This window comes from Lytechinus variegatus, chromosome 14, assembly GCF_018143015.1.
Source record: "Lytechinus variegatus isolate NC3 chromosome 14, Lvar_3.0, whole genome shotgun sequence".
NCBI lineage: Eukaryota > Metazoa > Echinodermata > Echinoidea > Temnopleuroida > Toxopneustidae > Lytechinus > Lytechinus variegatus.
Window position 1 is genome coordinate 24541968 of NC_054753.1, and position 13860 is coordinate 24555827.

At 37.6% G+C, this 13860-nt stretch overlaps 1 protein-coding gene across 3 annotated transcripts in view; it reads right to left on the bottom strand.

Moving 5' to 3' along the window:
- LOC121427237 overlaps positions 1–12430 on the bottom strand; it is a 62777-nt gene extending 50347 nt beyond the window's left edge. For 2 of the 3 annotated variants that reach the window (XM_041623542.1, XM_041623541.1), the window contains exon 1: positions 12138–12430. In XM_041623542.1, coding sequence (XP_041479476.1) covers positions 12138–12415 — 278 coding nt within the window. In that variant the 5' untranslated portion in view covers positions 12416–12430. Of the gene's footprint in view, positions 1–1475; positions 2826–12137 lie in introns of those variants that run through there. The other variant, XM_041623543.1, reaches the window with a different exon arrangement.
- Between the last annotated feature and the right edge of the window lie 1430 nt (positions 12431–13860).

Consider the following 13860-nt stretch of genomic DNA (forward strand, 5'->3'; position numbering starts at 1 on the left):
AATTTAAATATCAAGCCAAAACAAATTGTCTCCTTAATTAAGTATTCCTCTAGCTTGCTACTGGCCTGGTGTATCAGGTATATGTTTATCAATTTACCAGGGTAGAATATATTTCTAACCTTGACCTCAACTACACTGGAGTGTCTCTCTCATTATTCCTCCTCCATTTCTTTTCCAAAAAAAAAATATGCACATTCACACTTGCCTTCACACGACAAATAATTCCACATTCCTATAGCAGAAGATAGATGTTCTTGCCTCATACATGTACATAAAGTTCTGTAAGACGCTTTTACACCAATCACGAAAATCCTTGCAACCTTCAAGAAATGGCTGCAGAGAAAATCTTGTCATTCTGAGGTACAAAACAAATTACGATAACCATCTAGCATAAATATTGTTCGAACTTTGCTTCAGCAAAGTGCCAAGTACATGCATATACCAACATCTATCAGAAATCCTGATCAGAAAAAAACAAGGTTTTTTCTTGGCCAAGCAGGTGTGAACACACTATACTTTATCTACATTATCATACTTCTTTCTTTTTCTCTCAATCATTTCCATTTTCACTTCATTTTTCTCTCTCTAATTACAGCCAAACAAACAGAGCTTCACATGGTAAACATCAATTAGGTGTGTACATCCAAGGGCACATTGCCTGTTAGCATTTTGCGGAGGACACCTCCAATGACACAAAATCATGAAAATGTCAGAAATTCATAATTACATGCGCGTGTACATGCACGCAACATCACTAAAAAGAAAAAAATGAATAAAATAAAACAGAAACAGAAAAATATATCCATGATAGTGCAAGAGGTTGAAATTACCTTTTTAAATTACTACAAATAAAAGATTTTGTTTGATGCCTGAAAAGATATTGGTGGGCCTATGTTTTAAATCAAGTTTGCAAGCAATATCAGGGTTTTGGGGGCCATTTTTCCACTTTTTTTTCTTTTGAGGCATAGAATAGGATGACTGTACATACAATTCCAGTATAGAACATTTGTATAAATCTTCACGGCATTTGATTGGATTACATTAGATTAAATTCAGAAACAGAACACAAAAATCATCAAAGACAGGTGGGGCACATATACATGTAAAATCTATATGCCTATATACTTCGTGTTAAAACCAGTCAAGACTCTTTATTGAACATTGACCAATATCTGCTAAAATTTTGATTTGTGACTATATAAATGCAATATTTCATCTAACACAAAGAAAAAAAATCAACAGATTTAAACATGTGTACAGATCTGTATAATTATTAGATAATGCTAACAAAAAATAAACAAATGATGGGTACATTGTAATAAGCAAAATGTATTCATTATCATTTGATAAAAATTAATTACTGAATAAAATGGCTTCAAATGCAAATATAGATTTTTTTTTAATAAATGTATGAAACATATTCCAACTACAGATAAGAAAAAAAAATCAACGACAGAACAGTGCATGACCCCTACCTGTCCTCTTCCGTACAGGGTGCGCAAAAATTAACTTCTCGATCAGAAACAAGAACCTCCATTATATCCACATGATAGTCCCCGATAATCCCTCATTGCGAGATCCGGCATCCTAAATACATCAGGATCCAAAAAACAAGTCTATTTTCACAATGCCCACATTCTAACGCAGTGGAATCAAAGTCAATAGAAGCCCAATCGGCAGTAAGATTGGAGCGGGTGAAATCTTCACAGGACTGTGAGCACCGAAGCCCCCTGAGCGGCTGGCTGCCTAAACCTCTATCTCCCTGTGCACTGTCACAGCTGCCAGCGGCTCCCTGGTAATCATACCGGCAAGCCTTGGATGCGTCATTGCCACAGTGCCGGTATTAATGATCCATGTGCGGAGTTCGGCAGCAAAGGTACTTACGTCACTGCCACCAGCTCCAGCCGTAGACAAGGAAATCACATGGAAAAAAAAGACATGCTCCACCACAAACACAATACACAAGCAGCAGCCACGGCATCACCAGTCGGAGAAACCACAGGTAGATCTGACAGAGAAATCCAAAGAGAATTTCTTTCTATATTAGTCCCTTTACATCCATGCTAGAGCGACTATTGTAAACACTCCACATGTTCCCTGCAAACCTACAATTGAAATTGACTCAGAGTGTATGCAAATAATGTCCAATATGCAGCTCTGCGATGGCTGTCCACCCCACAGCACGGGCCTCTATCGCTAATAACTGATTTCACCAAACCATCAAACAGGCAGTCTGGAATCTCGACATTAAAAAGTTGTCAGATGTAGACAAAAAAAAATGTTGAAAGTGATCCAAGATGAATCAGGCGGCATGAGCATTATAAATGTGCACTTTTGTACACGTCTGGTCACTTAAAATTCTTTCGCCAAACCAGTGCACATATATCCACACAAAAACCTGTATGCAGGAGGAGGGTCGGTAAATATTTTCTGGACCATATAAAATCCCCCATACAAAGAAATACACAGAATGGGCAAGATTGTAGCAGTGTTTTCTTCAAGGCTAGTTCCTTGGATGGATTTTTTTTCTTTCTCTCACTGTCTCGAACAATGCATTATGTGTTCTCCCCTGTACACAGCTCAACAGTGAGGAAGAAAAGCAGGGCTTTCACCAGAAAGTTTTTCCCACTCAGGGAATGGTTGGCTCTCACGCCCTTTGCTGCTGTAATGGGAACATAACCCCGTGAAGGAAAGGAGTATTTACATAATAATTCCTGTTTCTGGCAGTAAGCAGCATCCAGTTGCATGTCGTTATATTCTGAGTCCCGAGGACTAATCCAATAGATCTTTGTGACATTACCATCCAGTCACCTTCCTTACTGAACAAGCACATATCCAGTAATAACATTATCACTCCTTCAAATAAAGTTAACGAAAATAAGTGTCTAATAATTTTTTCTGCAATAATCTGACTCTCCTATCTGGCACTGTATTGAATGAAAAATTGATAAATTTTCAAACACAAATCCATTTCAGACTTCACGCGTGTACAACAAGTTCAAATAGGCTACGCTTTACATTTCTTACTGATGATGTGGCAAAAAAAAAAACGAAAATAAAGACAAAGGCAGCACTGCCTATCTGATTGTGTAAACAGCCTCATACTGGAAATAGTCATGAACTACAATAGATATATATAGCAATCTACACAAACCACTACATGTATAGGCCTCGACTGCGAATTAAAATAATTTTGGTGTAGGCCTATAGATAACGGGGTGCTGAAGTTCAAATATATCCCAGCACTAAATCAAATGCTATGTTTTTCTGATCCTGTTGTTGTTGTCAACGGAGCTCTAACAATTGACAAGCTTGAATCCTATGCACCAATTGGTGCAGATATCCTATATCTGCCTTACTAAAGGTGCTTTCATAATCGCTCTTGCGATCATTTGGTCACAATATTACCCTTTTTACACAGGATTTTCTTAGCCCTGGACTATCGCTAACCCCGTACTATTCTTACCCCGTACTATTTTTTTTTCCTTTTCACACATGCCAAATTGTTATTGCTAACCCCGGATAAGGAATGCTTGCTTTTCACACACGAAACTTGCTAACCCCGGACTAGTGGTTTTTGTCGATCATTCGTAGTACAAGTACTTCACTCGTACACTTTTTACAAATGCTAAAATGTCCTTAACCCCGTACTATAGGTGGGGCTAAATTGCCATTTAGCCCCACCTATAGTACGGGGTTAAGCTTAGCCCACTTTCATTTTACACTTGCGATCTTAACCCCATACTATCGCTCTTAGCACCGCAATTGCTGGGATAACCCTGCTTTTTTGCAGGGCCAAATAATCCCGTACTAAAGGTGGGGTTAGCCCACTTTGCAAAAATGCTGTGTAAAAAGAAAGTGGGCTAAGCTTAACCCTGTACTATAGGTGGGGCTAAATGGATATTTAGCCCCAATGGATATTTAGCCCCACCTATAGTACGGGGTTAAGGAAATTTTAGCCTGTGTAAAAAGGGTATATGATGTTGCACACAATCGCAACGGTTGTAAGCAGTCGCACCACCAATTGTGAAAGGGGCTTAACGCAGCTAATGTAGGTGGCCCCATATACATCTAAAGGAATAAATGACAAAAATCCTTCATACTCTTTTGATGATGATCCTCGTCACAATGAAAAATCATTTTTAAAGTCTCCATAATCCGTAACATTACATTCATGAAATTGGGCAACTTTGTATTCACTTTTTTCAACAACGTGGGATTCAAGATAACACATTCGACAATGATTTATACATACATGTATTTAAGCTTCTACCAAGTGGGGGCTTCATTATACCATTTATATATCCCTGCTTTTTTATCATAGGCCTACTCTATACAAAAAAAAAACATGTAGGCCTACATTATATGGGCCCTAGCCGCCCCATACAGTTAAGTATGCAATTGGAGATTTTGGTCTTTTGAAAGTCTCATTATCTCTAATCTATGCCATATAGCATGGATTTACGTAAAAATTGCGCATAAAAAGCATATCAATCGATTCTGGTCAAAGGGTTAGTCAAATGAATAGGCATGAATGGGCCTATCTAGATAATGAAGCTACTGGCTCGCCTATACGTGTAGCTGCACACATATCATATCGCATGAATTATGCTTTTATTTTACAGATAGGTCCAGCTGAGTTGAAAAATCTAGATTTAAGTATAAATTGTTTCGTCTAAACCCACACTTCATTCAATAAGGTCACTAGATTCACCCCCCCCCCCCTTCCCTCTACAACATTTCTACCTCCATACATCTCTCCTTTTCTCATTTCGTCTTCCTCTATTCCCTTCAAATCTCTCTCTCTCTTCCTCTTCCATTCTGTTCTTTAATTCTCTCTCTTTCTTTCTCTTTCTATTCTTCACTCTCAAATGCTTCAGAAATTTAGTGCACAAATCAATAATGGAAAGGTACCCGGAGCCATTTAGGTGCCAGACAATTGATCAGGCCATCTTTAGCTATATCGCATCAAAATATTTCACACCACGTCCACACAACGTGGCAGACTGCTGAATATCAATATAGAAAGAATCTTAGCTGGTAAAAAGGGGGTTTGGCTTTATTCCTCACTGCAAGTAAACATAAGCTAGGTCAATAATACCAATAGACTTTGGGGTTGGGTTGTAGCGAATAGATATTAAAGGGAAACTTCACAGCTTTCATTGTATAAATTCAAAAAATCAAATAGGCCTGTATATCTGTAAACCCTGAGATGTCGTATTTCTTGTTCCTATAAAAAAAGATGTTTAGTATTAAAAAAGATGTTGTAACAGCCTCGTCATACATATATGTGCATGTAGGATCTAGGATATCCTGCAAATTATAAACTGGCAAAAGTCATAAACAGGCCTGCTTGATATGGTCATGGAGCTACATGGTCGAGCCAAGGTATTCACATGTAGGCCTATGCAATAGGGGTAATAGAAATGAACTACCATGCCCTGTCAAAGCGCACAAACAGGTATAGACCTACGAAAATGGGGAAATCCTCATTATTTTTGTCCATTGGTCACCCAAGCCTCCCTGGTAAGGAGCTAAAAGCGATTTCTTAGCATGGGACAGATTTCCCCCAGAAGGTGAGTAGGTACGGAAGGGAAGCAGCTGACTAGTGTGTAACAAACAGATGACAGGAGGGGTCCTACAACAATGAATAGCAAGAACAGCTAGCTTATGTGGCTGGCCACTAAGAGTGACTCAGCGACATGATGGAACAACCAAGGACATAAAGACACAGGGAAAAAAAATTTCGGTACAAGGGGGCTCCGAGCGGTTTCACCCCAGAAATGCACAAAAAAGCCCTGGAAATTAAAAGAGAGCCCTCGTTCATCAAAGCAACAAGAAAAATTACACGATGAAACTATGGGATAATAACGGTAAACAAAGTACAAGGTTGTGACAAAGCAAAAGGGTTACCTCAGTACAACCTCCTGGGTCCTACATTTTTTCTGTTCCTACAATGAACAGCTGACCTGACCTGCACAAACAATAGGCCTACAAGGTTTAACTTCAAGTCATTACATTTAAGATCTGCCTGTATGTGAATGATAAAGGCATGGCACTGTACAACCGGGTAGCCCTATAGCTTAGTGAAATGGAAACTCAAGGTAATGTACTTTTCATAAGATCACTTTCTTTACTTTTTCATTCACCATTATCACGCACATTTAAAAAAAACTGGGGTATCGAAGATAATGAAATGCTGAACATATGCAATTCAAACAGTAGACATGAAGGCAAGCTATGCATCACAAAGTCTGCAAATTCCCATGAAAACAATTTTGGAAAGCTTCAAATATGCAAGCATTAACTTTAATAGCAATTACATTGAACTGGTTGATATATAAGTTGTAACAGTCATATAGGCCTAATGCTTGTTATTGACTATTGAACAGGTTCCAGATGTTTGATGAAAACTTATGAAAACATAGATCATGACATACATGTACATGACTTGTACAGTGTCAGGAAATGAAGTGCTAATAATACAACAATAAAGCTTAGACCTTTATTACATGTAAAGCCCATATAAAACAAAAAAGAACATTGTGACATAAAAGTGATGCAGCCTAACTGTATCGTGAATACAGGCTGTGTACAGAGCAAAGGGATCCCTCGCCTATTCAAACTACATGTACACTTTCCAATGGCGAACAACACTGACTAGCGCACCAGAATTAGCAGCAATTTTTAGAAGATCCCCATACTGCACAAACACCTACTTCTTTTCATAAAGAAGGAAAAGGAAGAGAGCGACAGGGTAAAGTTGAGACCATCCCTGAATTTTATGAGGCTGTAAAAGAAACCCCCTTGAGATACGATGTGGAGCGCAGGGTTGATGCGTTTCAGTGCAGCTGCCTTAGTAATGCAGTATACAGCCAACGACCATTATAATCTATCCCTCTCTCGGACGGACGACACCCCCCCCCCCTCCTCCTTTCACATTTCTCTCTAAATTTCGTCTCTGGTTGGCCTCGACATGACATGCTACGGCAAAGCATTCTACCACTGAGTCAATTGCAGAACAGGATGCCCGTGATTGCTTTTAGAGATGACCCCGCGTCCTACTCACTGGCAGGCACCTCTCGTGAGGCCCTTATTCATCCACTGCCTGCACAGTTTCTGGCCTGCTAACGGTAAACAACCCCAGCGCGAGATTAGATTACACCACATAGAGTTTCGAGGGGTTTGCTTCTCACTCTCATTCTCTCTCTCTCTCTATCTTTCCTTTTCAACTGATAGACCTTTCCTGTTTTCTTCGGCTTGCTCTTCCCTCTACAATTCAATTAGGTCTACAAAATGCATCTTTCACTTTCATACTGAGTACTGGATTGTTATTACGCTCTTCTCTTCCTTAGACAAGCACATTTCTTCCACAAAGAGCAACTCCTTTTACAGTATTTAGCCTGTAATATATTTAGTGTACCTCCATTTTAATGACCCTTGATTATAATACTAAATTACTGTTGTTACATTATTAAACTCGATGCAATCTTTCAAAAAAAAATTTCAATAACAAAAAGTGTAAAATCTAATGGCCTTGGGGACTGGAATCATTGGATGCAAATGGTGTTGTTAATTTTACACATCAAGCCAGACACTATGATCACACACAAAGTGAAATATACAGTACTGCACTGTATCCACACATCAAGCCTATCCCATTTTGGAGTTTGTATTCGAATAGAAATTCCCCCAAAATATAGGCCTACCATCCTAAAAGGAAAATTGAAAGTAAAATGAGTTCAAAAACTACTATGATAACAAATGTAGCTAATAACTCTGTTTGAAACATAATGCAAGCCCCTAATACCTAAACTAATACCCTTTTCATAAACCTATCCTCCAATTAGCTGCCTAAGAGTAATGCGGATAATTCAATAAAAATTGCGTTCATAAACTCCGAAAATAAGCCGCATTATTTTTACGAGCGCCCGTCCTGAAAAAGGCGGATAATCGTCATGACAACTGGACACGCCCCCTCAGATGCTGTTGTGTTGGAAAAGGGTGACCTTGTGACCGCACCATGGCAATTATCCGCATTATTTGGAAATGCGTTCATAAACTCAAAATCTTGTCCCGATGCTATTATGCGGATAATAGCAGCATCAAAATAATGCGGATAACTCTGGTCCTCCTCCAAATTTACGACCAAATTATGCTGCTATTAGCCGCATAATTGGGTTTATGAAAGGGGTATAGGCCTAAATACTATTTTCTATACTTAAAAATCAATGTAAAAAATCTAAATTTATTTAGTAACTAGTTATCTGTTACTTTTATGATTATAATGGTGAGATAATGAGTAGAATCATAGAATGAATGATCAAAATAAAGTATGGATATCATACCTAATAAAAGTGATTCTATACTCAAATGCTAATAAGTTCTTTAAATATTTATATGTATAGGCCTACTTTCTTAAGATTAATTCCATATTACAAATTCAAAATAAAATGAATTAAAATCACAAAAATATATGGTAACAGGATTATAATTTGTAATTCACCTCATCTGCCCTGCATTTTCAACAATAGAATCATTTCATATAGGCCTACATGAAGAAGCCTTGGGAAAAATACTAACTGCATGTCTGGATTACTCAAATCCTACCCTCAGTCCCACACATCCAGATCCATGGGGGCAAGAGATTCTAACACTTGTGTTCTTCCACTCCCTTTTTCTAGGAAAAAAATGCACATAAATTAGCATTTACAGCGGGGATTAGGTGCCCCGAGACTGAATGTATAATGCACTTGACATTCTCCACTTTCTTGACTGACTATGAATCCCCCCCCCTGAAATCCTCAACATCTTCTCCTAAGGCTTTTTTTTTCTGAGATTACAAAAGTTTGGACAAAAGCAGGTGTTCCCCCACCCCCTCATGATTTTCTAGGACAAAGTACTGCTTGCTTAAATATTCAAAGCACAAGTTTTGATGGAAATGGGGAAGGCTACCATCTCTATGAATGCCTTGATCAGACACGCTCTTGCAATCAAGAAAAACACTGTTTCAAAAACATTCATTTTCCCTGAAATGATGTAAACCAAACGTTTTTGTAATTTCTTGTCTGTAGATGTAATCTACTAGCATTCCATTTTTGCGATTTGTCAAAAAGTTGCTTTCACGTCAATGATTTAAGCTGTTAGAAAGATCATGTTACATCTGGTTGTTTTGGCACCATCTACTGATGTAATACATTCCAAAGCCACAAGGTTTTTTTTATATTTTTTCTCTTTAACTTTTGAATTCCTGAGATCCTTAAAATCTTTGACAGAATTATGTTTGTTTAAAAAAGATGAACTAAAAACGGGTGAACCCAAAATGCGGTAATCCTGTCTTAACAAACTGATGGCCATCATGAGCATGCGCATTGTAACTTCTCAGCTTCTTTCCCTTGGTAACAGTTGCCTTGTCGGTGATCAACCCCTTCAGAAGAAAGATAAAAATATGACCGAAATCGATCTATATGATTCCTGAAAAGATGTTTCATTTGCTTTACTTCCACAAAACTGAAAGCTTTCACATTTGTGTTCTCACTTCCAGTTTCTTCCCTCATTGAAGATCCTCTAAGCAAAAAAAAGGAAAAAAAAAACAAAAGAAAACACAAACCACCACTCTCTTTAAATGGAAGCTGAGACAAATAACAAAAGTGGGAAAAAAACTTGACCCTCGTTATTAACAGGTCCACTGCCTCATGGTGCAATGTAATCTTACAAATTACAACAGGCCTTATTGTACAAAATTAATCATATACAACCCCCCACCCTTTGATAGTTTTCATAAACAAATGCAACAACTGAAGAATAATGAAATTGGAATGCCTCTGGTTGATAGTCTTTTCATTCAGCCTTTATCAAAATTATTATCATAAACTTGCCTTCATGCACAGGCATGCGAGAGAATACTATGACTATAAAATAAAAGAAGTTACATAAAACTCATGAATTCTGAGGGCGGGCATGTGATAATAAAAAGCTACTTTTCTTGAGAAGAATCAAATTCAAAACATTCCTGTACCCTAGTAGCAGAAGAATGTTTCTATGATTATGACAAAATACCTTGCACTTTAATATATTTGTCAATGAATTTTTTTGAGAGATCTCTCAATGGAGTCAGGCCATAAGATAATTGACGGAACATCAAATAAATAATAAGTATTTAAATCAAGTAAGGGAAAAGGCATGATTCCAATCATAATTTTTCCATTTGTTGAGATCATAACCATATTTCCAACTCTAAGGAGCAATCGCTAACAAGTTCTGAATTAATTTCAAGATCTCAAATACAGATTCCACATAATAAAGTTCAATACAATATATTTAACTCAAAAAAGTGATTCTGCAGATAAGACTACACATAAATCTGACCCCATCGAATTAGCCATGATGCATAGGGGCAACGGACCAGCTCCATTTACAACTGACCATAACACTGAAAGCAATTTCCAGGAGCCTGGGCGATGAAAATGACCTTGTACCCACAATGCATCACCACCACAAATTGACCTTTTCCACAAGTAGGTACTACAAGCAAAGGTTGTATGAAAAACAAGAGCTGCTTGTTATGAATAATAATTAGTTTGAGAGTCTCCTCCGCATCTCTGGTCTTTTTTCTCATCGTGTATAAAAAGCAGTTTGGAATATGGGAAGCGGGATGGATGATTTTGAGGTTGGGGCAATTTACCACAGACCTAGGAATTTTGAGCAAATGATCCTCGAATTTGCATTTATATTAAAACGAGTCTCAGTATAAATGCAGTGCACCATGTTACAGATCAAGAGCTGAATAGATTTTCATTGCTTTAATACCAAAACCAGCTGAAATCTTGGATTGAGCTCCTAATTTGTTTATAATATTTCAATCGCTAGATACTACAAGTAGGCCGACTACTTTGAAATGTGTAATACAGATTTAATGTTCGGAGCAAGAAGGGGATTTACCTTTCTGCTTCCAAACACTTATGTTGACACAGATCAACAGCGACAAACGATTTGTTCATTTCAATTTACTGTTCAAGATTATGAGCAGGAATGAATGGGAAGATAAATTTTTGTTTAATTCAGGCCAGTACCATGATAAGGCAATTTTTTACAGAACGTACTCAAATACACTAAAGTGAAAATTACAAAAAGAGATAGGACCATTGTCATATTTTCATGCTCCAATAATTCACCATGAGTGCACAACGGTTGCAAAGCATTGCAACTGGTTGCCCAACTTCATGGAAAATGTGATTATTCATCAAAAATTTCATATTTTAAAAAAGTCCTGCCGTTAGAAAATGACATCCACGAGAAACTGATCATTCCATGAAATATTGGAATCTTTTAGGCTTCAATGTTTAAGTTTCATTTGTTTTCATTTTATTCTATTTTCTTTTGGGGGGTGGGGGAGTTTGCATTCTATACTTCACAGAACATCGGTGAGCATTTTAAAAAGAACAATACTGGCACTTTCTCCATCAGGTTTCAACATAAACATGAACACATCTGAACAAACAACAAAATAACATATAACAAAAAACAAACATTAAATTAAAACAAAAATTGTTCAATAATAATCCACAAGTGCTGTACAGATCCTGTGTGGTATATGTCCAATGTATAATCCATTATAAAACCAAGGGCGGGGTGGGTGCGGAAAACAGGCGGCTGGTCGGAACTGATCCTGTGGTGGAGGCAAATAGACAAACACAAAAACAAACAAACAAAGAGAAAACACACAATCATCTCAATTTAGATGGATTTGTTAAGGGTTCAAGGTTCAGCCTTTGAGTATTCACAAATGCACTGTGAAGATCTGTACATTTACATTGGACAAAATAGTCATTTGAAAGTGAATTATGTTTCCATGATATTGGCATTCAAATTTATTGTATGTTCAAAGAAAACATCAAAGTGATTGAAATTTTGAATTATTCCGTTTTCACTGTGCCTTGAAAACCAAATGAGGTGCATTTGGTGCAACATGTTGGTACGATCATTATGTAATTATCATCTTTGTTTCAAAGATCTATGAGTATAGACCTAATCCATGGTGTTAATGAGGTAAGGTAATGTTTGGCCTACGTGCATAAGAGCTTGTTTGTGAATACTCAAGGTGAAATTTGCTAATGGCGAGGGGGGGGTTATCTTACCCATCTCTTCGCGAGTCGTAGCGCGAGTGCCTCCCGTGAATGACATCATATTCGCCATGACCTCTCTCGCTGATGAGAGCGTCATCTGAATTGTCTGGGTTGTTATACTCTATCCGCAAGTCACGTTCTCCGATCTTGATCAGCGCGTCGTGCGCCTTGGTGGCGCTGTTTATATCCACAAAATCCACGTAAGCCGACTGGGTCCCGTCTGCCACACGCTTCCCCGTCAATTTTACGCTTTCAACGCGACCATATCTGCAGGAAGATAACAATAACATTACAATATTAACAATACTTATGAATAATTACAGAGATTATACATTTTCATAAAATGTAGCAGGATACAAGATTTTGTAGGATGCAGCATTAAAGCAGATGTCTCCACCTGATGGGTTGTCTCATAAAGCCGTTCCTCAGTTACAAGCAACTTTTACAAACGTAAAAGATACAAACCAAGATCTTAATTGATGTTGATTTAGCACCTACAAAAGATTACCAATCCAATTGTTCATAAAGTCACTCGTAACCTAAGATAAGCTTTATGAAACAACCACCCTGGTGCATGTATATTCTTCACAGGGTAATCAATTTTAAAAAGTACCAAATACATAAATTTTAATTATTTATGGAGAATCTGTTGTGACAACACATAATCTGTTGTACATGTATGTAAGTAAGGGAGTTCTAAAATTACATTATCCTTTTTAATACTCATTATTTTACAATCATATTACATCTCATACGGCATAACCATGCCAAAGATGCATAATATCTACGATTGATGCATCTTTTTTGTACCAGATTGGACAGAGACTCTGCGTTGCGCATGACTGTGTATTGATTGTTTGTATTACGACACGGGTACTTCACTCCTTGAACAGAAAAGCAAGATTTCTAGGGTTTACAATTTTATCTGTTGTCATCTCTTTACAATCGATCATCGTTTTTTTTTTCCTTCCTTTTTTTAGACTCTCAAATAAATTGAGCATCAAGAAACTTCTACAGTATGTATACAGACAAGAATTCTAGGTATTTCACAGGGTTGACGAATTCCATTGCATCATAACTACACACCCTGCCCTTACAGACATGTGGCCCCTGGGAACCACTTTCCATGAGTGGGCGCCCCTAAGAACAACCATTTTTCCCAAGTCATGCCTAGCATAATAGATAACACATAATAAAATACAAAATAACTGATAAAACAACCAAGGACAACAATGGTAAAAGTGATAGATCTAGGCTTCTCTTTTTTCAGCAAATCAGAAAACGAGAAAAAATAAAAATGCTTGAAAAATCCTTGAATTTTATTACGCCACATGGCCTTTGTCTGGTCTCTTTTGTGTTCCATCAACAATAGAAATTGATTTTTCCCCCTCAAAATGACACAAGTGTAAACAGAAATAAAAATGATTACTCATCCAGTATGGAAAGGATAGAAACCGAGAGAAGGATGGAGAGTGAGAGAGCGAGAGAAGAGGGAAGGTGGTGTTCATAAAAGCATACAAAATACATGCAGCTAGACAGTCAAGAAAACAGGTAGTGTACCATTACTAAGTATGAAAAATATCCAGAAGAAAACACACAGTGAGAAAAAAATTAATAAGGTCAAAAGATGAGACCTTGTCTGGAAGAAAGGGTGATATAAGAGATAACATGTGTGAGTAGCACGTGGGAGAAAAGGCAGGAAGGCCAGGAAAAGCGCAAGACAAGCCTTGCTACT